The sequence below is a fragment of the Phyllostomus discolor genome, chromosome 5, assembly GCF_004126475.2.
Source record: "Phyllostomus discolor isolate MPI-MPIP mPhyDis1 chromosome 5, mPhyDis1.pri.v3, whole genome shotgun sequence".
NCBI classification, from domain to species: domain Eukaryota; kingdom Metazoa; phylum Chordata; class Mammalia; order Chiroptera; family Phyllostomidae; genus Phyllostomus; species Phyllostomus discolor.
In genome coordinates, this window is record NC_040907.2 from 9,507,922 (window position 1) to 9,533,768 (window position 25,847).

The 25,847-nt window shown below is 60.1% G+C and overlaps 2 protein-coding genes across 11 annotated transcripts; both read right to left on the bottom strand.

The window, feature by feature from the left end:
• Window positions 1-442: 442 nt before the first annotated feature.
• Window positions 443-15,773, bottom strand: ARHGEF19 (Rho guanine nucleotide exchange factor 19). Of its 6 annotated transcripts, none has more exons than XM_036025361.1 (16): window positions 15,628-15,773; window positions 9,141-9,584; window positions 8,458-8,721; window positions 8,213-8,321; window positions 8,060-8,136; window positions 7,497-7,759; window positions 6,569-6,729; window positions 6,309-6,461; window positions 5,951-6,080; window positions 5,727-5,801; window positions 5,464-5,553; window positions 5,172-5,332; window positions 3,088-3,246; window positions 2,697-2,776; window positions 1,446-1,568; window positions 443-1,021 (listed from the first exon to the last, which is right to left on the bottom strand). In XM_036025361.1, the coding sequence occupies exons 2-16, from the start codon at window positions 9,553-9,555 to the stop codon at window positions 864-866; spliced, it is 2,418 nt and encodes an 805-aa protein (XP_035881254.1). In that variant the 5' UTR covers window positions 9,556-9,584; window positions 15,628-15,773; the 3' UTR covers window positions 443-863. The 6 variants fall into 6 exon arrangements, with proteins under 6 accessions (XP_035881254.1, XP_035881252.1, XP_035881255.1 ...); XM_036025359.1 differs by lacking the exon at window positions 15,628-15,773 and adding an exon at window positions 12,916-13,505; XM_036025362.1 differs by lacking the exon at window positions 15,628-15,773 and adding an exon at window positions 12,916-13,487 and having other exon boundaries at window positions 9,141-9,389.
• Window positions 15,774-20,689: 4,916 nt separating this feature from the next.
• Window positions 20,690-24,923, bottom strand: CPLANE2 (ciliogenesis and planar polarity effector 2). 5 transcript variants are annotated; one of them, XM_036025367.1, is made up of 6 exons: window positions 24,815-24,923; window positions 24,272-24,420; window positions 22,822-22,974; window positions 22,106-22,230; window positions 21,667-21,803; window positions 20,690-21,456 (listed from the first exon to the last, which is right to left on the bottom strand). In XM_036025367.1, exons 2-6 carry the CDS (start codon window positions 24,381-24,383, stop codon window positions 21,207-21,209), a joined length of 777 nt encoding a protein of 258 aa, XP_035881260.1. In that variant the 5' UTR covers window positions 24,384-24,420; window positions 24,815-24,923; the 3' UTR covers window positions 20,690-21,206. The 5 variants fall into 5 exon arrangements, with proteins under 5 accessions (XP_035881260.1, XP_035881258.1, XP_035881259.1 ...); XM_036025365.1 differs by having other exon boundaries at window positions 24,792-24,898; XM_036025366.1 differs by having other exon boundaries at window positions 24,740-24,881.
• Window positions 24,924-25,847: the final 924 nt, after the last annotated feature.

Sequence of the window (25,847 nt, forward strand, 5' to 3'; positions counted from 1 at the left end):
GGCAGCCACCGGAAGCTGAACTGGGCAAGGGACAGCTCTCCCCTCGAGAATATCTCCGCTGCAGCCTGGAGCCTGGACATCCAGACACCGAGATTTTGACCCACGGATACCAAGTTCGGAGACTGCTGGTCTCCACAACTGTGAGAGAACACACTTCTGTTGTTTGCATCATCTAGTTTGCAGTGATTTGTTAGAGAAGCTGTAAGAAGCGAGTACAAGAACTACTAAAGCGTCTTTAATATTTAAGCCTATACGAATGTGCTATTTTGTTCATAGCAGTCCAAAGCGGTCTGATCCGAGGTCCCTCTCCCAGCCTCCCCTGGTTGAGACGGGAACTCTACAGGAGGGCACATCCCCCATGAGAGGTGGCCCGAGACCCTCCTGGTCTTCAGCTGGGGAGATGGGGCTGGTGGAGGGGGGCAGCATCAGACGGCTCACGGACTCCAAGCGAAGGCACCACGGGAGTTTATTTACAGACAGGCAGTAACCAGGGACCACACAGGCTCTGGCCAGAAGACCCCAGATACATATATGCCCTGGGACCCATTAGTGCCAGGGCCTTTCCTCGCCAGGCCCCTGATAGAGGGACCAAGGGTCAGGCAGGGTCAAGGACATGGAAGGCAGAGGGCCCCAGTCCTTGTCAGATATCAGGTCTCCAGCTGTGGCCCCCATGCCGGAGGAAGAGACCGCCCTCGGCCCTGGGAGTGGACACGGAGAAGCGTGAGGACAGCTGTACTCTCGATGCCCGGCCACAGGGCAGAAGTCCCAGCGGCAGTGGCTTGGGGCTCGGAGACACTGCAGGTCCCCTCCAGACCTGTCTGGGAGCCAGGTGTGGAACTGGTGCCCCAGGCCACGGCTGCCCATCACGCAGGAGGCTCCCCGAGTTTGCTGGCGGCGCTTGTGATCCGCTTATTCTCCCGGAGGTTTCGGAGGCGGGCGCTGAGGCTGCTGATCTCCTCCACGTAGGCCTGCGGCACCCACCCCTTCTCGCCATCTGCCAGGCGGACCCCCTCCAGCCAGCCTAGGGGCACACAGGCCAGGAGCGGCATCAGTGGCATCGGAGCGACACCGGGGCCAGGTCTGCGAGGGAAGGCCCCTAGGCCCTGACGCAAGCCTCGTCTGCACCACTGGTGGCCGAGGTGATGTCACCTGAGCATCCCCCAGCTCCAAGAAGGACCCTGCCTCTAGGAGTCTCGTAGGGGAACTTCTGACCTGTCTTTCCTAACATCCTCAAAGAAGGCTATTTCCCACTCTCCCCCACCAGTCACTCTCAGTCCAACATCTTTACAAGAAGGAAGTTCCTCCTCTTGTCTAACTTCACTCCAGCGTGCTGTGGCTGGTTGATCAATGCTTGCATAACCTTTTCCCGTGATGTCTCAGCCATGGAGCTCCCTCCTACTCCTGCCAGCCCCATCGGGGAGGCCTTCCCAGAGGGCCCCTCTCACCGTCACTGGTCCGGGTCCTCACGGCCAGGATGTCAGTCTTCTCCAAGGTCAGCTCGTCCGGCTGCAGCGCCTTGTATGTCCTGACACACTGGACCTGGGGGCGGTCTGACAGCCCCAGAGAGACTGAGGGAGTCCCCAGAGCATGATGGGGTGGGCCGGGAGGGGCAGTAGGAGGAAGTAAGGGGGTGGGAGGGTGGTCGCTGCTGCTGCTTTTCCTCTGCCCCTCCCTAACCCTCCCTGGCCACTCCTCTCTTACCCTAAACACAAGCCCTAGGTGAATCCGTTCTCTCCCAGCGTCAGTTGCTCTTTCTGTACCCAGGGCTCTCTCCTCCCCAGCTCAGCCTGACACCTTGCTCCTGACCTCCAGGCCAGTGCCCAGCTGGCCCCAGAAACCCCCCACAGAACAGTAGTGGCCCCTTTCATATGCCCCCTCATCCTACTCGGGTGCTCCCTATAGGCCATCGTTCTTGACTGGGATTCAAGCCACACCACTCCCGAGTGCATAACCCTCCAGGGCTTCCTGCTCCTCTTAGAATTAGGTCCCAAGTCCTCCCCGCAGCCTACAAAGCCGTGCATGGTCTTGCATTGCCCCTTGCTAACCTCGTCTCCTCATTTCATTTCCTCTCCTGTCTACTCATGGAGCTCAGCCACACTGGCCACCCTGATGTTCCTCCAACACCCTAAGCTCCCTCCTGCCTCAGGGCCTTTGCACTGGCTGTTCTTCCTGCCAGGAGCACTCTGCCCCCAGGTCTTTTCACGGCTGTCCCTCCTCATCCTTCAGGTCCTTTCCCTGGCCACCGCTTTGGAATGGGAAGCTCACCCACCAGCCTAAACAGGATTCCTGCAGCGCTCAGGCCAGGGAATCTATTCCAGCCCAGGCTCTCAGCTCTTTCTACCATACTGGGTGGGCTGGTAGTATTAGGTGAACTCAGACAAGTCACTTTACCTACTGGGGCTCTGTTTTCTAACTTGCAAAATAGGCTTCTGTGGGGAGGACACAGGAGGATATGAAAGGCTTTGCCATCTCCCGGGGGCTGCCTGTACATATGGGGGTCGGCCTGTCCTGTGTAAATTCTCCCTGCCCTTCGAGGTTCTGCAGAGCCACCCGACTTCCCCAGGCCACTGGAGCCCTCTCCCCAGTAGCCCCGCTGGCCACATGGCACCCAGCATTGGAGGGAAGGGGGAAAGCAACAAGGTGGACCCAGCCCAGGGGACGTGGGCCTTGGGGGGAGGAGAGTGGCAGGCTGCTACCTTCCCCCTCGCTGATGACCTCCTTGTCCTCCTGGGGGCTGGAGGGGCACATGGCGGAGATCCATCGCTGCTTCTCGCTTCTAGGAAGGGAGGCCGAGTTATCACAACATGCAAACTGCCTGTCCCAGGGCCAGGGTGGTGAAACGGCTGGGAGGATGAGGTATGATGTCCAAACCTGGAACCCAGGACATGCCTTCCCTGCCCCAGGACACACCTCCCAGCCCTGTTCCCACAGCCCTGTGCCCCACTGAGCTCGATCCGAAGAACAGAGCAGGCCCAGACCCCCCTGGGTGCCAGCTCTGCCCATGCCCTTGAGCTGGAGAAAAAAGGCCAGTGCCTGCCTGCCTGCCTAGCGGTGGGGTCCTCTCCCCCCACACCCAGGCCCACTCACTCCGTCTGCGCCCTCAGCAGGAACTGGTGCTTCGCGTGCTGCCCGTGGAGGAGCTGGAGGAGGAACACGTGGCCAGAGATACCTTGGAGCTTCAGGCTCAGGTCCTTCACCTGCAGCTCGGCCATCTTGGCGTGCACAAAAACGGCAAACTTCCCCAGCCTGCGGGACCGGGGGAGGCCAGGTCAGCCAGGCCTCGCCAAGTTCCGATCGCAGGGAGAGGGGGTCCTCTGCCCCTCTAGAACCTTCCCCAGAGAATCTAGGCTGCACAGGGCACCGCCTCCCTGGCAGCCAGCAAGTCTACAGAAGGAAGCGGGTGCTCCGTTCCCGCCAGATCACTAACAGGTGGAAGGTGAGCAGACCAGCCCCCGGCTGCGGGCGTGCGGGCACCTTCTCCCCCAGCCTCGACCCTGAGCCCGTTCTGAGAGCCAACGGGCAGACACTCTGATGAGACCTCCGCACAGCTCAGTGTCTGAGCCACTAACTGGTCTGGAAGCTGAACTTCGTCTCCTGTTCTGCTCGCTTTGGTCCAATAGCCACTTGCAGGAAGGATGGGTGGGTTGGTGGGGGGCAGATTTGGGGGTGTTCCATAGGTTCCTTCGTCTCGACCCATCTAAACAGAATTTAGTATCTCCCACCCCAAACCAGATCCCCTTGCTGCTCCCCGTTCCAGTGAAAGACCCCTCCCGAGAGGGAACTCGGTCATCATTCCTGCTTCTCCTCCCTCTTCCCTCGCCCCACACCGGCAGCTACGTCCCACCTGTCATCTCTTTACCGTTCCCGGAGCCCACCTACCCCTTCTGCAGCATCCGCTCTCACCGGGGCAGTTGTGGGAGCTTCCGGTGCCCCTTCCAGTCCATCCTCCACATTGGCCAAGAGTACAATGCCACGCAACCTCTGCTTCACCCTCCATGTTTCCCACTGCCCTCGGAAAGTCCGACCTCTCTCTCCTGACTTTCAACATTCCAACACCCCCGACCCCGTACACATCCAGACACATAGACTCCACTTTCTACCACACACTCTCTGCTCTTACACCTTACTGCGACTTTGCCATGTTCTCCCACACGCCCTCCCTACCTGGAAAGCTCCTACTTATCCTTCAGAACCCGCCTCAAATGTCCCTTCCTTTGTGACGCTGTACTGACTCTCCCCCCACCCCGGGGTGTGCTACAGTACGAGTGCACCCTTCCACTGAAACCCTGACCAGGTGCCTGTCGGGATGTTTTCCCTGGTCCGAGACTCCTGTGAGCGGAGAACGAGTCCCATTCATTCACCTCTGTGCCCCCCGCCCCGTCAGAGGGCCCAGTACAGAACAGGGTTGCAGTGATGCTGCACCGAACAAAGAAATAAACTGGAAATGAACTCTCCCCGTAGCGGAAGATGTCCGTCCTTCATCCCATCCAGCCTTCAGGCCGACCTCGTTCAGGAAGTCTTCTTCATCATCCCAAACTTATAGTAACCACAGCTAACACTGAGTGAGTGTTCCCGGTGTGCCAAGTGCACGCTAAGTTCTTCCCGTGTATTATTATCACATGAATCTCCCTACATAGCAGCCTCTATTTTATGGGTGGGAGGCAGGGAAGTACAGTGGTTAAGAGCTGAGACCTGGCATCACACGGACCCGGCTTCCTCCTAACTCCCACATTGACCAGCTCCAAGATACCAAGAATAACAAGGGCAACTACTTCCCAGGGAAATACTTAGAGGACAAAAGGGAACAGCCCACACAGCGTGCCTGGCACAGAGCAGGCACCCAGTAAAGGTTGGCTGCTATCACGATGACTCAGGGCAGACCCGGGACTCCAGGGCCGTGTGCTCTTAGCCTCTGCTCTGACTGACTTAAGCTCAGAGCTTCGAGTCCTCTGCACATAGTCCGGCTCTTGAATCTGGAAGGTGAACTTGCCTTGAATCTCTGTCTTTCCTGCCAGTGCCTCCCAGGCTCAGGGTGCCCTGGCAATACTGTCCGGAGCTGGCCAGGGCTTCCAGGCCCAGTGACGGACTGGGTGTGAGCCAACGAGCCAATGATGCATGCAGAAGGGAGCCTGGCTCCAATCACCCTTCCCTCACACCCTGCCCCGACTCACTCCTTCCGCCGGGAGAGAAGCAAGCAGTCATTGAAGAGGTGCAGGTAGACCGACTTGCTGGACAGCTTCAGCTTGGCCGGGGACACGGCAGGCAGGGGTGCCAGCTCCACCAGCTCCCCGTGCCGCACCAGCCAGCGGGCCTGAGAGATCAGTGGGAAGATCTGGGGAGGTGGAGGAGGCAAGGCGGGGGACAGGTCAGGCCGAGAGCGGCAGGGCAGAGGGCACAGGCCAGGGATGGGAGGGGACAAGAGCTGCCCTTCGTGCGCCCGTCCCGCCAGCTGTGGGCATGCACCTTGCCCTCAAAGTGGATCTTCTTGCTCAGGTGGATGAGCTCCTCTGTCCTCTTCATGGACTGCACGCTGGCATTGCATTCTTGCACCAGCTGGGGAGGCCGTAGGTGGGTCACTCGCAGCCCCCAAACCCTGGTTCCTACAGCCCAGCCTCAGACTCCCGCCTGGGGACCAGAAGCTCTGAAGGCTGGGGCTGTTTTAGAGATTCACCGAGACTCCAGGGAGGCCCCTGGGAGCCAGATAGCTCCTGCCCTGTGAAGCTCACCTCCTTGAGTGCATTGAAGGCCTTGGTGGCCATGTCTTCATCTTCAGAGCCCTGTGCTGTCCGCTTCAGGATGTTCTAGAAGATGGGGTCAGTTCCATGAGGCCGACCGTGACCTCCCCCCATGATCCTGCCCCCCTGGTGGGTGCTCAGAAAGGGCTGTGGAGAGCACAGCAGCCTCTCCTTTGCCAGCCCTCACTGCAGCCTGGTGCCCGCCCTCCAGGTACCTCCACCAGCATCTTGAGGCGGGTGATCCTCTGAAATGGCAGGATGAGGAAGGAGGTGAGGGGCAGACGTTGGCACACAGGTGACTCTTCTAGTCGAGCCAGGATGCCAGGGAACTTGGGGTTCTCCAGGCTGGAAAATGGGGGAGGGGTCTGGGGTCACAGTGGGGCCTGAACCCCTGAGCCAGCTACCCCATCGGCTCTGCAGGTGCTTTCTCAGCAGGTCCTTCCTGCATTGTGGCCACGGATCCCTTCCCAGGGACCCCTCCCTCTCAGGTCACCCTTCCTCACCCAGTCCTCTGCACCCAGTCCCACCTGAGAATCCCTTTATCCTCCCCCCTTTCAGAGTCCCCAGCCCTACAGCAGGCGCTGGTAGGTGCGCTCCTGGTAGGCCTGGTTGGTAACGTAGGGCAGGTAGACGCGGCGGAAGGCCGGGCAGTGGTGCAATACAATGTCGCACACACTGAAGCGCAGTACATCTGCCTCGAGGCGCTGCTCCAGGTCCTGCAGGAACCTGAGGGGTCAGCCATGGGTCAGGGCCAGGGTGAGACCCGAAACCTGGGAGCCTGGCCAATCGCAGGCTCGGTCCCCGCCCCCAGCCAGACCAGGCCAGTCCCTCACCTCTCGCTGGTGCTCTTGACCTCGGGCAGTTTGGAGAACAACCACTGTTTGTCCTGCGCCCCCAGACACTCACTCAGCTCAGTCGAGCCTAAGAAGTGGTCCACGGCCACCGACAGGCTGTGGATGTATGAGGCCTCGGACGTGATCAGCTCAAACTTGGCCTGAGCAAGGGCGGATGTGGGGTTGAACCTGCCGGAGCGGCCCACCTGGACAACCCCTCCTCGCAGAGCTCCCACCCCAAGCCCTGGACATCACCTCCTTAGACACAGCCACACCCCGTCTTCCCGACCCCATCTCTAGCGCCATCCCTGATCTGGTTCCTGGTGGGGTTCCGGGACCCATCTCCTGCCGCGTGCAAGTTCAAACCAAATCGAAGCCCTGAATTAAGCCCCTAGCCCAGGGCTTCGGACCCTGCCAGTCATCCAATGGCCCCGCCCTCCAAGACCCCGCCCCTGCTCGTGGCCCCGCCCACCACACGGTTCGCTCTCGTTGGCTCTAAAGCTTGCCGGCCCTAGCTTTCAGCGATTCCCTCCTCCTCTAGCCCAGCCTGAATCCGCCCCACCTCTGTCCCTGCCCTATCCTAGGCCTCGCCCCGTTGGACCCGTCCCTGACCCCGCCCCCTCGCCCAGCTTCTCCACTGGCCTTTGGCTCAGTGGAGCCAAAGGCTCCAAGGCTCCTCCTTCTTCGCTTGCAGCCAGCCCCGCTTTGTCAGGTCCTCGCAACCACCTTCGGATTTATAATCCCATCGGTACCTCCCTCCTGTGCCCCCAAGTTCCCCGCCTTCCGCGCCCCGCTAAGTCTCGGGACAGGGTACTCCTGCCCCTGCTCCTCCTGTTGCCACGCCCCCTCTGGGCCTCAGGGCCACCTTCCACGACTGGCAGCTCTGTTGGCCCCGCCCCGCCCCCCCCCTCCAAGTCCCCGCCTGCACCTCCTGCAGTTTGCAGTCGCGCAGGCTCAGCGTGGCCAGGACACCGCTCCCTCGCACGTCGGGGATGTCTTGCCACAGCGAGAAGGTGGAGCCTCGCGCCGAGCGCTGCGCCCGGAACGAGCTGCTCGGGGAGAGGTTGGCGCGCGGCGGCCCGGGCCCCTCCTCCGCGCCCTCGGCCTCGTCCCCTGGGCCCTCCTCCTCGCGCTGCTGCCGCCGCAGTTCGCGGGCACTGGCCACGTCGCTGTATTCCTGGTAGAGGACGGCTGGGCGGGGGAAAGGGCAGGGGAGGGCTGTGGGGCTCCCGCCTGCCGCCGCCCGGCGCCTCCCGGGCTCCCCCAAGAGCTCGCCTCGTTCTTCAAGTCTTTCCGAAGGTTCAGATAGCCAGACACATTCATTCATTCACTCACTCATTCATCCCCCAAACATTGCTTGAGCTCCAACTGCATGCTAGCCACTGTGCTGGATACTGAAATTCAATTCTCTCCCTCTCACACGATCCCGGAATCCGTTTCCCAGCTTCCCCAAACCCCTAGCCTCTACCTCCATGACCCCCTCCCACGTACAGTTAAGGAGGAACCGTGACTGTCGCCGCTCGCTGGCACTTCTGGAGCCCAGAGCTGGCTCTTCCTGTGATTCCAGCCTAGGAAACAGAAAGTCAGGGCTCTTCTTTGCTTGCGCCCCCGCCTCACACCCAATCCCGGGGTGGGAGGTGGTACCTGGACTCAGGCCAGCTGCCATGGCCTCCGCTCGGGTCCACAGGGGCCGCCATTGCCACACTGTCCGCCCTGATCTCTACACTGCGCGACTCCCTTCCAGATGCTTTCCCTGGAGAGGGCGAGACCTGAGGGTAGGTGGCCGGAGGCTGACCAGCACCCAGTCTCAGGTGTCCAGTGAGTGAGCCTTGCTCCACCCTGCATCTGGCTCATGGGCTGCTCTAGGGGCCAAGGGGAGGAGCAGGTACCTTCCCGAGGTGCTCCAGTGCCTGACCCTTGGGTCAATGTCCTGGCTGCTGAATTCCGCCCCAGGCGCAGGGAAGAGTGCAGCCGGGTCATCAGCTCAGAGGCGGAAAAGCGCCTCCGCTCAGGCCCCTCGAGGCCCACTCGGCTGGGCCCAGACAGCTCTAGCGACCTAGGCTCCTCTGTGCCCAGGGGCTGCTCTGCCACCTGGCCGGGCTCGAAGAAGACGCCGTGGGCCTCTTCACGCTGGTACACCCGCATCTTGCGCCCTGCAGGTGGGGTGAGAACACGGGCTGGCATCCACTGGGGGCTCTCCCCGCCCCCTCTCTGCTGCTGCCCTGTGGCCCGGAGCATCTGGACAAGATGCCCAAGTGAAAGGGCGATGTTTTTGCCAAGATCTGGTCCCCAGAGAAGTGAATTTGACTAGCGGGGTAGAGAGAGTGCAGTGCCTGACTGCAGTGGGGGGAAGGTGGGCAGAGGGCCAGGAAGACCAGGACAGCCACTCATGTGCTTGCTGTGTGACCTCAGGCAAGTCACGCATCTTCCCTGGGCTCCAAGCTCTCTATCACTAAAATCCACTTGTCCTGCCTATTTGGGGGACTCTGGGGCTTAGGAGTCCTAAAAAGCCACCCAACCTGTCCCCTATTCGTTCCACTGGGCCACCACTCCCTCACCCAGAGTGACTCACAGGCCGACTTCTTCTCTGAGCCATGGCTGGCCCGGCGCTGCGGCTGGGGGTGCTGGGGACTCCAGGGTCCCTCCAGAGCTGGGGGCTGGGCACTAGGGCAGTGTGGCCAGCTGCCAGCCCTGCTGGGCCGCATCCCCCCACTGGTAGCCGTCTCGGTGTCTGGGACTCCTGGGGACGGTGGCCATAGCAGCCCTTGGAGAGGAGCAGGGGTCCCCAGGGACCAGCGGCTGCCGGGAGCCTGCAGCTCCTCTGGGGTGACAGGAAAGAGATCCAGACACACAGGGCTTGGGGGCTGCAGGGTGGGCAACTCCGCAAAGGACAGACTCTCCTGCTGGCACACAGCTACTGGGTGGCAGGCAGTACCAGGCGGCCCAGCCAGGTGGGACTGGAGGGTGGCAGGTGGCCCACAGTCCATTCCTCTTTTGCTCTGCCCCTCACCTGGGCCTGCAGGGGAGAAGGTTTCAAAGCCAGACACAGGACAGCAGGGCTGGCCAGTAAGTGACCATGTCCTGGAGGCCTGGACAAAACCTCATGTACACGTGTGTGCACACACCTGTACAAGCACATCCACACACCTAGTTACATAGGAATAGCTGATGCTTACTTGGTTTTTAATGAATGATAAGCTAGGTGCTTTACGCATATTATCTCATTTAATTCTCACTGCAACCCTGAGTCGATGCTACTTTTAGCCCCACTTTTAGAGGTTATTTGGTGACGGGTGGAACCAGGGTTCAAACCCAGGCAGTCCAGCTCTAAACCACCTCGAACGTTTTCTAACTCTCGCTGACCCATGATCAGATGTACAGACATGCGCACTGTCGCACAAATCCACGTACGTTTCACATGCATCCACACACACTTCCTCCCAGGTTTACGTACTGACATACGCGCTCTCACAGGTACACTCAGACATTTCACGCTCACAGGCTCACACACCACACACACAACAACACATTTTCCCACACACTGACCCATCGGTTATTTACACATCCACTCAAGCTTTCTCACACTCCTGTCCCACTCACACTCGCTCACCAGGATGCAGGCACAAACATCCAGGCCCAGGAGTCCTGGCTCTGGCGTTACCCAACCTCCCTTCCCGGGCCCAGAGTGGCAGCCTCCAGCGCTGAGCGGTGCCCACACCCATGCCAAGCTGGCTGGGAGGGTCACAGAGCGGCAGGAGTGCCACCACGCAGATCGGGCCGGGCCCTCCCAGAAGAAGGACGGGGCGGTGTCCCAGCCCCCCAACTCGGGGAGAGGAGGATTTCTTCCCTACGCCAGCTCCCAGCCCAGGCACCGGGCCAGGCGGAAGGGATCCTCTCTGCATAGGCAGTCACCCCGGGGAGGCTGCTGGAGCCTCGGGGCAGGCCTCAGGATCCAGGGGTCCAAGCTCCCTCGGCCCTGGCCGGGTGGCCCTCCGCCGCTGGCCCTCCTACCAGCCCCTCACCTCTCCAGACGAGGCGCGCTGCCGACGTTCGACTGCTCCGGCGGGGGAAGCCCTCTCTCTGCCCAGCTGGCCGGGGGAGATCCCACCCAGACAAAGAGTTTGATTCATCAAACCCTGTGGTGAGGCAGGCGGTAGGGAGGGAGGGAGCGAGCAGGCAGCGGCTGGGCGGGGGCCTACCCTAGCCTGGCCTCGCGGTGGGCAGGCGGGGCAGCGAGGAACCCCCCCCCCCCAACGCCAGAGGCCCCTCAGGCCAAAAGGGCAGTGCCCAGCCTGGCAGGGCTAGGAGGCCCAGCAGACAGAGGCCAAGATAGAGACCCTTTAGACCGCAACTTAGAAACTGGGACCCAAAGTGCTGAAAACCAGAAACCACAGACACTGAGACACTCAGGGACACCGAGATGGAGACAGAAAGAGACACGGAAGATTTCGGACAGACCAGACACTCGGAGACAAAGGTGAAGCCCAGAAACACCCAGGGAAACAGATGGACGAACATTTCATGCCCTGCGGGGTTGCCAGTCCAGTGGGGAAGCCAAGAAGGAAACGGTTACAATCCAGGTTGGCAAGAGCAGGGTGCTGGGCTCCACACAACCTGAGCATTCCAGGAAGGCTTCTTGGAGGAAGTAATAGCTAACCACTCTGGCTGAAATACCTAGGGACCTAATACACAAGGAGAACGCTTTGGCCTGGGAGAAACAGTGGCAGCGGCAGTGACCCAGGGAGAGATGGAGGGAGGAGAGTAGAGGACACAGTGGGGACAGCCAGGCCTGTGACTGGGCCCCTCAACTCCTCCCCTGCCCTCTCCAACCCCCACCTGGCTGGGGGCGTGCTGCTCCTACGGGACAGTTACCGTCCCTGGGACGGCTTTAGCTTGTGCCTTAAACCTCTATCCATCTGAGCAAGTACCTCAGTTTCCTCATCTGGTAAATAGGACAGTCATGCCAACTTCAAAACGCCGATGAGAATGAAGGATAACACAGTGGGAGTTCTGTCATGAACCGGCATCCTTCTGAGTAATATTACTAGTCTTTCTCCAGCTCAGGAGATGGGCTGGGCTATCACACAGATGGAAAAACTGAGGCAGTGAGGGCGAGATACACCCTACTGTGCAGAAGCATTTGGCAGGTGACATGGGACCCCTGTCTGCCGGACAGGTCTTCTTCTCCCCAGGAACCGGAAGTCCGCAACACAGAGGTCCCCCACTCGCTTCTGTGGGCACACACATGCAAGGATGCCCCTGCTCCCTTGTATTCCGGGAGATTGTCTCCCCTTGGGCTCTGGAAGCGCCTGAAGGGCAGGAAGGAACCCCCACCCCCTTGTCAGTTGCAGAGATAAACGAGCAAAACATGGAGCCCTTGGGGCAGGAATAACCCTCCTAAGGCTTCGGGGGAAGAAGGCGGTGGTGGAAAGCCTTCTAGGGGGAGGTGGGGCTGGAGGCAGGTACCCAGGGGAGAGAAGCCCGGGAATGACCCAGCTAGCTGTGCTGCCGGCCCCGTGGCCTTCCAGGGATGTGGCCCCCTCAGCCTGAGGCTGGGGGCCAAGGAGGCCCAGAGCTGCGTTTATATCGTGTGCAGCACATCTCTGCTGGAAAAGAAAAAAAAAAAAAACCTCAAGAAGAGACGTGGCTGAGGGAGCAGGGACATTACCTGCCCAAGACATGATGACCACAGGACACTCCAGGGCCCATGAGGCCAGAGTCGTTCTGGAACCCACAGGGGGAAACCCTGCCAAAGTTCAAGGCCCGGTGTGGACACGGACAAGCTGTGTGGCCCTCTGCCCTGGCTGGTGCGGCTGGCCTTAGTCAAGTGATAGTCTGTCCCTGGGCCGCAGGGTCCCCATCTGTAAAGTAGCCCCTGAGGCCCCTCCTGGCTGCCCCTTCCAGGAAACCTGGGTCATCAGGAGCATCTCTGCAAGCTGAGAAGGACGGGCAGGGGCCAAGGGTCCCATCCAGCGGGCACTGCCAATCACAGGACAATGGATCCCCTTGGCGAGGCTGGCAGAGCGGGTCCCTGGACACTACCATGGTCCAGGCAAAGCACCTCTGGCCTCCTGTGCCCAGCTCTTCCCTACCCCTTCCCTGGTGCCCCTTGCCCTGTTGCCCAGAGGAGTAGGGACCCTGCTAAGGCCCCTTAACCCCCTAAAGGGACCAAGCCAAGCGGAAGGTCACGGCTGGAAAGGGGATCCAGGCCAAGCAGGCCGTGGAGCCCCAGGAGGCCCGACGTGAGTGCGGTCCAGGATCAGAGGCCAGTCGGGCAGCACAAAGGACTCACTCTGGAAGACTGGCGGGAGGAGGATGGGGCTGCTGGCAGCCGTGGGGGGCCCTACCTCAGCCAGGGAACTCCGTCCAGCCTCCGGCACAGTCCAGGGCTCCAGGCCACCCTGGGGGCTCTGGGGTTGCAGCCAGGTCCTCAGGGGGCGATGTCAGCATGGCCCCCGAGCCCGGGCAATGCAAGCTCCTGGGTATTGTGTGGGGCAGGGAGAGGGGGAGGTGAAGGCGGAGGGAACCTCGCAGGCAGGCAGGCAGGCAGGCGGGCGGGCGGCTGTCTCAACGTGCCTGCTCCCCGCCCCCCTTCCCCAGAACCGGTTTGGCCAGTCTGGGGTACAAGAGGGGGGCTGGAACAATGGGAGTCCTATGCCCAGGAGAGGATCTGAAGGACCCCAGACCGAGTCCTAAAGATGGGGAGGCACTGCTTTTCCTCCCAGCAGACAGGGCACCCTCTTCCAGAGCTTCCCAAACGTGGGACACGCTCAGGAGTCTCCTTGGGGCAGGAGAGCATCGGGGGGAGCTCCGCAGGGGAGCTCTCACACCTTGGACTCCTCAGGGACCTTGAGAACTCCTCCGTGGGCCGACCCTCTCAGCCCGCTACAGCACCTACCAAGTGGGGACACTCATCTCTCTGCCTGGGGGACGGAAACCAGGAAGGCAGGTGATGCGATGCATCTAGCATCGTCCTGGCCAGTCCGGCCAGCATCGCCACTCTTCACAAATGACCTATCTCAACACCTCTAATGGCCTCCTCCACCAGGAAGCCTTCCCAGACTCTAGCCCACACCCAATGAGCCCTCAACAAACCACCGGAAATAGCCCAAGCAGAACCAGCATCAGGGACGAAGGCCCTACTCTGTGCCCGGCATGCAACCTTCCCACGCCTGTGAAAGGGGCAGCTTGCTTTCTCCCTAGGGCCACCTGCCATTTATTTGAGCACGTGGTGATTGCCAGGCACTGAGCATGAGCATGGACGTATATCCATAAATACTAATACTCATGTTGCTAATAACGCTTACTGTGCACTCGCTACGTGCCAGGCACTGCTCTGGATGCTGGGACAGCTCCCGGTTTTCAGATGAGGATACGAGGCTCACACAGGTCGTGATGGGCATCATCCCACGGAAACCTCTCATCAGCTCTAGGAAGCACCTGCCTCACAGACGACGAAATTGAGGTTCCAGGAATTAAATAACTTGCTCAAGATCACACAGCTGATAAGAGTCAGAAGTAATATTCAAATCCAGGTCTGTGTGACTGCACTGCCAACCAGTGTCCTTGATCACTGCCCGGTACTGCCTCGCCAGGCTTTGGAGGGGATCTGGTGAAGAGAATGTCACTGTCTACTGGGAGGCATCTCAGCTGACCTAACGAAATCCTTATTTTCAGCTGAACACGACGGTCCTTGATGAACATATAGGGCAGGGGGTCCAGGGCCCAGACCCCAGTGAACTCCCCCCTGCCAACTGGTGGTCATTCAGCTCAAAGTTATTCGGTGCCTCCACTCCCTCACACACCCCTGCCCCCACCCCGCACCCCAGAGCATCGTCACATAGTGAGGAGACACTGCACACAGCGAATGGGGACGAGGTGTCCAGGGAGAGGTAGCAAGATGGGGCGCAGAGAGAGAAGTGTGTTGTCAGCATTGCATACAGGGCGGCACTAGGGGTCTTCAGAGAACTCTGACCCTCTCATCCCGGCTCTGGGGCGACCTGGAGGACGCTGGCCAAGGTACTGCCCAGACCCCCAGCTAGAAGCAGAGAACCGTAATCTAAGGAGCATTCTTGGGGACCTAGGGTCCTGGAAGGGCAGTCCTGCCGCACTCGCCCCTGAATCCTGGGCTCCGGGGACTGAGCTTCTGCGGCAGCGAACGCAAAGCAGGACTCGGTCAGGCTGAGCAGGCTGACCCGCAGGGCAGAGTAGACCCGAGCGGGTTTCCAGTTTAAAAGGGGGCGTGGGCGGAGTTTGGCGAAGGGCGGGGCTTGGAGATAATTAGAGGTATTCGGGCCAATCCTTCCTCCGGGCGAGGACAAACCAGAACCCGGGAGGGGGCGGGGGGTGGGGTGGATGAAAGTTGAGCTAAAGCCGGGGGAGGGCGGGGGCGTGGCCAGAGGGGTGGGGCCAGGGTCCCCGGGTTCTCTGCCAGAAGGCGGCGCCCGCGGCAGTCCGCTAGCGCCTGCTTAGCCGGGTAGCGGTCGCGCTTTATCTTGGTAACCAGGACGGCTGGCACGTTGGGCACGAGCCAAGCAATGAAGCGCAGGCAGAAGAAGACCACGTGCTGGGGAGAAAGGGGACCAAAGAGAGAATGATTGCCTTAGCAATCTTAATTTATAGAGCGCTTACTGGACGCAAGGCACTATTCTGAGGGTTGTCCGGGTATTCATTCGTTTCATCCTCACAGCTCTAGGAGGTAAATACAACTACTACTCCTGTTTTAACAAGCGAAGAAACCGAGGCGTAAACAAGTTGTCATTTGCCCAAAGACACAGAGGTATCATTAGAACCCCTTCACACGGGGACCCTGTCAGAGGCAGGGCTAGAAAAGAGGGATCTTGAGCAAAGCTGGAGAGAACATGCTTCCTCCCTACCTCCAAATCTGTTGCCAAGAGATAGTAGTAGTTGTAGTAGCGAGACTAAGTCATTGAGAACTTACGATGTGCTAGGCAAGTGCTGGACATCGAATCTTCGTAACGATACTATGAAACAGATCCCATTCTGTAATATAGCCCCATGTACAGCCAGCCGGCGGCAGAGCCTGAACTTGAGCCTACCTCGAAAGTGACCGTGAAGTCCAGATGCCCAGGCAACAGCTTCCAGCAGAAGAGAGGGAGGTTCCCTTGCGCGGAAGGCTTTGCACCTGGGCTGCGGAGGGAGCCGAATCCTGAGAGGCTCTCGATTCCACTCCGGGCACTCCTGCCCCTCCCGCTAGAGCCTGGCCCGGCTCCTCCAGACCCAGCTTCCTGCCTTCCCAGCTAGGTCCCGCCCCACCCCTTCCACAGGCTCGGTGCCCCTCCCCTCCCAGAAAGGTCCGGCCCCCTCCCTGCCAGCTCCCACCCCTCGCGTGGTCCCAACCCCGGGGCCGTGTGGTTGCTCTGTGCCAGGTAGGCTGGAGATGCAGGCGCCAGCGTTGAAGCTGACCTAGCAGAGCAACCGGCGGCGCTGCCTATACTGGTCCAGGAGACGTAGTAGTCCGAGGCGGAAGCGCTGGGGAAAGCTTACAGGGCTGGAGGGTCTTCAAGGCACAGTCTTCTAACTCACATCCACCAGGGTCGAAACCCACTCCTACAGGGGTATTATTGTCCCTATTGTCCCCCTTTTACTCAGAGAGAAGCAGACACAGAGCTCACAGGAGGCAGAACTAGCTCGCGCTCTCCTCCATCCCCTGACCCCCGGTGGGGGGAGGGGCGGTCTCTGCCTCTTTCCCAGGGAAGCCCTCCCCTCGGCCTGACTAGGTCCAACCCTGTGCCCCTACCCCTCCTGTACCCGTGGCATGACGAACTCCTCCACCCTCCACACTACGGACCAGCCGTTTGCCCACCGCGATGATGAAGAGATGCTAAGTGAGCCCGAGGAGGCAGCTGCTGGGGGCACACTGTGGTTGGCAGACATAGGGCACCTCGCTCCAGGTTTAGAGACTGCATGGGGCGGCCCCCACCTCCCCGCCAGAGCACGGAGCTGGGCCTCTGCTCTGTGGAGCCCCCACAGGCAGATCCTGCCCCTGCCAGACCTGAGGGTGGGATGACCCCCAACCACCCCTAAGAGCCACCCAGGGGGCATTCACGTCCTCATTCTACATGCTTACTAACCAGGGTGTCCCACACACCCGGGGTATGTGCCCTCCTGCCGTGGAGCCAGGCCGCAGCCCAACTCCCTGCGGAGGCTGACCCCTCTGCCCACTATGCCCCCGATCCTCTGGCCTCCCCTGCACTGAGGGCCAATGCTGGCGACAGGACCTGCCCGCTCCCCACTGGCCACAGACGGCTGCATTCCCAAGGGCCTGTGGGACAAGGGCCCATATCTCCTGCTCAACCCATGAGAAGCCAAGGAAGGCCCAGGAAGAGGGTGTCTTGCCTGTGGGGACAAGTTCTTCTGATGATGCTCCCTTCCATTCCCACCAAATGCAAGGGCAATTACAGGGTGACGCCGCCCCCTGGGAGCCTAGCCCTCCTAGCCCTCCAGGACCCCTAACCAGTCATTAAAAACCGGAAGCTCCCTGGCTGGCATAGCTCAGTGGATTGAGCGCGGGCTGGGAACCAAAGTGTCCCAGGTTCGATTCCCAGCCAGGGTACATTCCTGGGTTGCAGGCCATAACCACCAGCAACCGCACATTGATGTTTCTCTCTCTCTCTCTCTCTCTCTCTCTCTCTCTCCCTCCCTCCCTTCCCTCTCTAAAAATAAATAAATAAAATATTAAAAACAAAACAAAACAAACAAAAAAAACCCCGGAAGCTCCCTGAGGAAATGCAAAGCTCTGGTTTATTCGTGTCCCCAGCGTCCAGTCCAGGGTGCTCAGCGAAAGGTCGCCACAGAGATGGCCCCAAACTGTAGCACTAGGAGGTGGGGAGACAGACCTGGGCCCCCCAGGGGAAAATAAGTAAATGAATGCAGATGTTAGAGTTTCACATTTGCCCTGTGAGGTGTTGGTCCGTGTCGGCTGAGAAAACGGAAGCCCAAGGAAATCAAGGTCCACCTTCAAGGTCAACAGCGAGACCTTGGTAGAGACAGGTCTGGAGGCTCAAGGATGCTGCTGCTGTGCTGGGCCCCGTCCCTGGGAGGCGACAACTTCGGAAGGCAGGGGGCCCTCCCCTGCCCTTGAAGAACGCCACGCAGAGGGGGGAGGAGTAGAAACTGACACACGGGAAGATGGTGACTTTGAATGTGAAGGTATCTCCGTGGGGAGTCTGGATTCTGTGCACCTCTGGGCCAAGAGCAGAGCCGGTCAGAGTTCCGTGACGTTTATGGGGGCTGGCACCAGCCATCCTTCCCCTAATGCCAACCACGTGTCCCTCTGGCCAGCCTCACTCGAGAATGGCCGAGCAGGCTGGGGGTCCCAAGGCGGGAGCTACAGGCTCCGAGGTGCAGGTGGACCTTCCTTGCGACTCTCAGTTCCCAACTGATGCCAGGACACCGCTGTGTCCCCCCCGGTTCTCACTCACCTCACTGGTGAGCTGCCCAGCCAGCGAGGTGTAGACCTGACCTGAGAGGAGGGTCAGTAGCAGGTTGAGCACAGTGCTGCTGACGTTTGCAATGTTGTCAGCCCAGGCAGAGTGACAGCCGTCACCTAAGGGTCCCCACTTTGGGGCTGGAACCTGGAACAGTGCCCCTACACTCTGTCTCCCCGAGGGGCACTCACTTGGGCCATGAGCAACGGTTGCCCATACGGAGCACTGCGGTGCTTACGATGTTGCAGTAGATGACAAAAATGCTCCAGAAGAGCTGGGGGCCCACAGGGGGCTCCGTCAGAGCTGGAGGGCAGGCCACCAGGGCCCCAGCCACCCTGGAGGGGACTGTCCTTCTCAGGAAAGGCCCAGAACTGCCTCACTATGACGAGAATGGCTGCAGAGCCAGTGAGTAGGCTGCAAAGGCAGGCTCGGGGTGGGAAGGCGGGCTCCTCAGACCTGTCGCTTGGTTCTGGGCCACCTACAGGGCTGGGACAGCAAGCTCTGGTGTGAGCACTCCTGTCAGAGGGAGGACGAATGTTTACCCCAAGGTCTGAGAAGCTGGGTGTCATGGCCCTGAGGCGGGGGAAGCCTGCCCCCTTGCCCTGCCTGTGCAGGGAGGTCTGGAAGTGCAGGGACGAGGGCTGGTTTACTTCTGTTTCTGTGGGGCCTTGTCCCTCAGGGCCTGGCTGGGAACCTGTGGATGGGTGGGACGGACAGCTGGCTGGCTGGACAGACACATAGACGGGCAGGCAGACAGAGAAGTTAAAAACAAATGGATGCACACCCGTCTGTGCGTGGAGGCCTGGACAGGCGATGGATGGGTGGGTACCCAGACGGGAAAACAACCAGCAGATCTCCATAAACGAGAGCACACGTGGAGGGTGCGGGGAGACCAGCAGACGGACAGACAGACGGACAGACAAGGGCTAGGTGGGGGGCAGATGAAAGCGTGGACGATGGACATGAGGATGCGTGGGTGGGTGGACGGATGCGTAAGTCACACAGAAATTTATTCAATGACCGCTGGCTGCCTGCTATGCACTAGATACAGGATATGCCATGGTGACCAGGCTGGGATGGTGCGTGGCCGGACTCCAGAGCCCAGGCCCATTTTCCTCCCCTGCTCCGTTCTTCCCCAAGGAGCTGGCGAAGTGAAGGTGGGTGACAGGTGAGTCTCTGGCTGGAGCAGTGCCACCCAGGACAAGACGGGCCTGCCTTGTTGTTGGGGGAACCTGGGTTATTTCTCCAGCGCAACCTTCTGGCTCTCAGCAGAGCTGGTGCCCAGGAGGGATTTGGAAGCTTCCTTTCAGGGGGAGCTTCCAGCCCAGAGATAACTGGCTGGGATGCGGAGCAGCTGGTCCTGTAGCTGGAGGGTCACAGTCAGGCCCAGGGACCACCTCCCTGGGTCCCACTCCCACAGTGGGCTACTGCCCTGGTGGGGTAAGGTCAACAGGAGCTAGGAACAGCGGGGACCAGGCCGAATGCCACTGCCTGCGAGCAGAGCTGGAGGCCACCATGGGAAGGTCTGGGGTCTACCGGCTGTGCCGCTGTGAATCTCGGGGTCCCGCGTGGGACACTCCTGCTCTAGGGTAAGATCAGGCCTCAGCTGTGAACTGAGCTGGTGGTAAGAAGATGCTGGTCAGTCCTTTAGGTCCCGGAAGGGTTGACAAGCATACGGGCAGTGCCCAAGGGAGACAGACATGGCAAATGTCACACCGGCAGTGTGCTCCAGGGTGTGAGCGGGGGGCGTGTAGGAGCCTCCTGTGCACATCGGGAGGGGAGACCCCCCCGAGGGCAGTGCTGGGGTGTGCGTGTAGGGCTGCCAGGGTTGACTTCTCAAGAGAGGGCTCCAAGGGCCAGCCGGCTTTGGGGGTCACTATACCTAGGCCCCCTGGGCCCTGCCAGCTGGGTCACTCGGGCCAGACCTCAGCCCAGGGGGCAGCCTATGGAGCCAGGTGTCACCAGGGACTGTCAGAAAGCACAAAGGCCCCCTTTGTCAGCACCCTCCTCCCCACCCCTCACTGCAGCCTGCGTTGCCAATGTCTCTGGCAGAGGTGGGGCAGAGGAGAGACACAAAAACTAGCAAGTGCACTCACCTGCCTGCTCCTATCCTTGCTGGCTCCCCACAGGGCAGAGCTGCCAGCAGGCCAGCTCACTATCTGACCACCCCCTCCCCCCGGGCCCCATGATGCTCTCTGATCCCCCCAGGGCCCCTGTCCTAAGCCCAGCCTGAAAGCCTCGTGATCAAGAAGGCACTGCAGAGCAAGGGGCTCACCACCTGGACACACAGATGGACTACATTTCCCAGCCTCCCTAGCAGCCCCATGTGACCACGTGACGAGGTGTTGGCCAAAGGAATGTGGGCAGAAATGAGGCACGTTGCCTTAGGCCAGGCCCACAGAAACCTCCTGGGCGACCTCTCACTTGCACTCATCGGTCTGGCCTGCTCGCTGGATGGCGCGCCCCAGGGCAAACTGGGAAGCTGCGAGAAGATCTCAGAGCCTGGGTCTCCGAACGAGTGCATGGAGCAGAGACCCCCGTGGCCACCTCCCTCTCCCCCAGAGGTGAGATGTAAACAAGAACAAAACTTCGAGAGAGTTCAGCCGCTGAGGCTTCAGGGTTTTCTGGTGCAGCGGATGGTATTACCTCAGCTACAGTGGGGCAAAAGGTGGATAGCTGTGAATATGTGAAATAGTTCATTCTTGTATTATTATTTACTAGTTATTGTATCGTTTTCCACACACACAACTGTAAACCTATTTGTCCCCACCCTGTAATACGGGCTCTCGGTTGAAGTCACTTCAGGTCCAGGGCCCAGCTGAGCCTCCCCCGCTCCCCTGTCACCCTCCCCGTGTGCTGTGGAAGGGGAGGGACAGCAGGTCGGTGCAGATGCTTGAGTCCGGGGGCCCTGCCCAAGCGGTTCCCCAGTTTCCAGAGCCTCGACCCCCAGGCCCTGGGAGAAGGCAAGGGGCCTCCAACCACTGCCCGGAAAGCCCTGTGCCCCCACCGCACCGCCACGGGTTCTGCACAGCAAGTGCTGCGGGGGCAGAGTCTTCACCGGCCACCAGCCTCCCTGGCCAATCCTCAGGAGGAGATCACTGTCCCTGTCCCAGCCCTAGGACTGGGTCCTGTCTCCTGCTCTGGGTCCCCTGAGACCCAGGAGGAGGGATCACACGTGCCCACTCATGTCAGCTGGGGGTGTCTTCTGGAGGGTTGGGGAGCAGGCCAGCTGCCACCTGGTCCTGGTGCCACAGCTGCTCTGCCAGGCTATTGAGCACGTGGGCAACGTCGGCCAGCCCGGCCCGCCCGTCCAGCGTGCGCCCGTCGGCCAGCCGCCGCCCCGGCACGCTCTTCACCCGCAGGAGGGGCAGCTCCCAGGCCTGCCGGAAGGCTGTGATGTCACGCTCGGGCACATCCGTGTGCATGTACTGGTCAAATCTGGAGGAGGGTCAAGGTCAGGTGTCTCCGCTAAGCACCCCATCAAACCCAGCCTTCTTCCTCCTCCCTGGAGCCCCACACACAGGGTCTGGGGGAGACCCTGCTGCAGCCTTGAAGATAAAGCCTGTGGGGCTGGATCCCACGGCCAGGCAGGGTCCATATCTTGCCAAGTGTGGCCCCTGACCGTCCTAGGGGCCACCCAAAGGATACTTGGAGCCAATGACCATCCTGACGACACCAGGGGCCTCGCCTGCGAGGCGGGTCAACTGTCCAGGGAGGTCTTCGAAGGAGGCTCGGTCGGTGAAAGAGAACAGGAAGAGGAAAGCATCTGTTTTCTCCTTACAAGCCTGGGGATGGAGGGGCCGATTCAAGGCTGTATCCACGGGGGACCAGAACTCTCCCATCCACTGCAGGGTCCAGCTTTCACAGACTGGGAAACTGAGGCCCCAAGCAGTGAGTGGCTGGCCCCAGGGCAGAGCTCGGGCTGGGATCCAGTCCCCACCGCCAGCTCAGAGGTCGCCCAGCTGGGATAGCACCTTCAGCCCATTCGTGCCTGATTCTGGCTCCTGCACACCCGGCAGGCTGGGCTCAGAGGCCCGCCCCAGACAACAGCCCCTCCGGGACCCACCCAGGCCCCGCTCCTGCTCACCGGCAGCATGTGATCGAACTTTTTGAGCGCAGACTCCCCGCAGTCCCAGAACTCAAAGCGGAACATGACAACCCGGTCGCTGACCTGCAGCTTGGCCGGCCAGAACACCACGGTGGTCTGGATGCCTGGGGAGGCCGGGGTCAGCCACTTAGCAAGGGAGAGGCAGAGGTGGAGAGAGGTTGGGGGCCGGGAAGGAACAGGAAGACTGCGTCCCTGCCCTGGGGGGTTGGAGTCTGACAGGGAAGGCAGGGTCCCTGACCTGGGAGCATTCTCAGTCTGAGGAGGGAACCCGACCTGCCCTGGAGGAGCCCCCGGCCCACCAGGGAGATACAGCCCTAGCCCCCCCAGCCACGACAATGAAGCTGCACTCATATGCACAAGGGGACCCAAAGGTCCCGGGACACGGGAGGATGTTGCAAGGGGATGGCCAATCAGCAACCAGGGGAAGGAAACGAGATCAGTGTTTCCTGAGCACCTACTTTGTGCCAGCTCCATGCTAGGCATGTTATTGCCACCATCTCGAGCACCAGCCTCCCAACAACCCCACGGGACTGGTGCTGCCCTCCCTGTTGGACGGAGAGCCAACGTCGGCTCAGAGAGGGGACGTGACTTTCCCAGCCTGCAGGGCAAATGGTGGGGCTGGTGCAAACCCCAGGCCTGTGGTCCAGGGACAGTCTCCTCTCCACCCTGGGGAAGGCCTCCGGGGAGGGACTCACCGATGGTCTCGTGGTGTACCACGGGCACCTCCAGGCCAGCCAGCTTGGCCACCAGTGCCGTCTTGCCCACGCCACTCTTCCCAGACACGAAGATCTTGTAGCTGGCCGTGTCAATGGCCACAGCAGGGGGCAGCACCGGTCGTTCGAGCAGCCCTGGGGCAAGGAGGGAGCCCCCTTGGGGTCAGGGTGTCCCACCGGGGCTTGCCCAATCAGACCCTGGGTGGCACAACCTTGTCTCTAAGGGCTTTTCCAGTGCCAGCCACCTGTGGTTCTCTTTGCTCGTTACCGAGGCCCGGGACACCAGCAGCGCCCCTGCACGCGCGGCTCTTCAGAGGACGCCTGTGCTCCGCCAGCCGGGCCAAGGCCCGCTCCAGGGGGCGCCCAATTATTATTATTATTATTATTATTAATTTTAAATAATTTCTTTTTAAAATTTTATTTATTTATTTTTAGAGAGGGAAGGGAGGGAGATAGAGACAGAGAGAGACATCAATGTGCGGTTGCTAGGGGCTATGGCCTGCAACCCAGGCATGTGCCCTGACTGGGAATCGAACCTGTGATACTTTGGTTCGAAGCCCGAGTTCAATCCACTGAGCTACGCCAGCCAGGGCCAAATTATTTTTTTAAGTGCGATACATGAGGTGGTTTTTACTCATGTTATTATCACATGTTCCAGATTTCTTTGTCACTAACGCTCTAGATTTCTCACTCACAGAAGCAAGGTGAATCATAATTCTTTCTCTAGTCGAGAAGTATCAGCAAAAGTATTCTCAATTACTATAAACTCCTTAGAGTGAATACGGCAAGGGCTTTAGGAACATTTTCATCTTAGAACTTGCAAAAGGAAAGTCTAAATTGTGATACATCTGGAGACATAGGGCCTCAAAGTCCTAAGTTATGGGTTGCCCTCTCATTCTCCGGGTTTAAGCCTTCTGGGGTGCTGTCTGTCCTGGGCAGAGCTGGACTCTCACAGTGGACGCCAGCCGCTTCGCCAGCCCAGCCCGGCCTGGGGAACACGAGTGGCTGGCCCTGGAATGAGCTGGATGTGAAAGAGGCCCGTGTCTGCGCCCCAGTCCTCACGAGTTTCAGAGGTGCTGTGAGAGGCTGACATGGGAGTCTGCTGTGTCAAGTGCCCAGCAGAGGGCCTGGCGTGGGGCGGGGAGGGGGGGGCACTCAGTCAACAGCCTCTCTGGTGACAGTAGTTCCTGGCAAGGTTTCGACTGTTTCCATGGTTCTGGCTCTGATGGTGGAAGTAGCTCTTAGCAGATTTTGGGGAGGGGGCCCCACGGATAGTCCAGGGGTCCCCAAGGCTGGAGAGTGCAATGTGGCAGGCCCTCCCTGCCCTGCTTCTCAGCTCCCCCAAGGGAGCGACGGGTGACACTGTTCTCCCTGGGGAACAGCAGCAGGTGGCAGCTTTGGGGTGTGGAGCGGGGGAGCGGAGGGGACTTACCGAACACCCGCCGGCGGTTCTTGCGCAGGATGCAGGCCAGGTATTCCTTGCCCTCGGCGCTCTCGTGCCAGTCCGGGGCGATCACCGAGCCCGGGGCCGGCGGTCTGGCCATGGCTGGGCACCCGATAGGGCAGGGAGAGGGCAGAATGCTGAAAGCGAGGGAAGGGACAGGGTGACTGTCCCAAGCTGGACCTGTGAGCCCTCTTCACCCGCCGTCTGGCTCGCTCCCTCCTTGGGTGGTGGAGCAGTCTGGAGCACCAGCCTCCTTATTATCCCAATTACCATTTTGGGAGTCCACGCTCCGTTTCACTGTTGGGGGGGGGGGGTGTTACTCATCCCCATCTACCTCTTATTACCCAGAAGGTACAATTCCATAGTCCCTTCTACCCCGTGTCGCGCCCTGGTGGGGGGCAGCCATCCCATTTATTGCCCTGAGGGTATTTACACAGCTCCTCTCTCCCTTGTCACCTCCGGGAGGAGTCACACGGCCTTGCTTCTCCTCGGCCTCCTCGGTACTGACTCCCGGGGCCAACCAGCCCTCACCATCAGCAGTCCACGCGGGCGAACAGGCCAGTGTGGTGAAGGTCCCTTTAAAAGTTCCGAAAGTGCTCCCGCCGCCCAGCCCGCGTCCAGTCCGCGGGGCCTGCTTCCGCCAGGCCCTGGACCGGCTTCGGCTCGCGCGGCTGCAACACGAGGCGCATGTGCGGAGGTGTTGTCATGACAACGCTAGGGGGCGGGGTTGGGTTGGGCTGCAGAGTTCTGGGTGGGGGTGGTCTCTCCAGCAACTGCAGCTATCACCGCGCACCTTGGACAGGATCTTCCCCTCGGACCAGGGGTCCTCTTCTCCTCCACTGCTTAGTCGGAGCCCCAGTTTTTCCTCCGAAACTGAATTAAATCTTCCTTCTGCAGGAGGAGAGGGTCCGCTGCCTTTCTGCGCCGGTTCCCTCTTCTATGAAGTGGAGGTGAAATACTATTACCCCCTCGGGTTCTCTACACCCTTGCGCGGTCCACAGCAATGCTCAGTAAGTGCCATTACCGCTCCATCGATCCTGCTGGGCAGGACCCCGAGACGAGCCACACACCTCCGCCTTCACGGATGGGGAAGAGCAGCCCAGAGAGATCAAGGGATTTGCTCAAGATCTTAAAATATGAGTCAGAGGCCCACTAGGTTGTACTTGCCAGTCATTTGTTGATTGAATGATTCATCCCATTCATTCAACAAAGAATGACTGAGCACCTACTCTGTGCTCAGCCCGGTCTAGCTGCTGGGAAGACATGGGTGAACAAGAAGTCCCTGCCCTGCCGGCGCGGACAGTTTGGCACGGAGGCCGTGAACCCTTCCGCACCGTCCCAGCGCTGGGCACCGGGCCTCTCACCTGGAGGCGTGAGCTCAGTAAATGCCTGTGTAGCTGGGCCGGGTGCAGGTGGGTTATTACAGAGAGGTTGCCCATTACACGTAATTTTTACCAGTGCCCTCTCACTATGCCTTCAGGTGGGGCAAATCACTGTTGTGTAAGGAATAACCTATGAGTTAACCTTTACTAAAGGCCAGCTAAGTGCCAGGCAATGGGAGCTG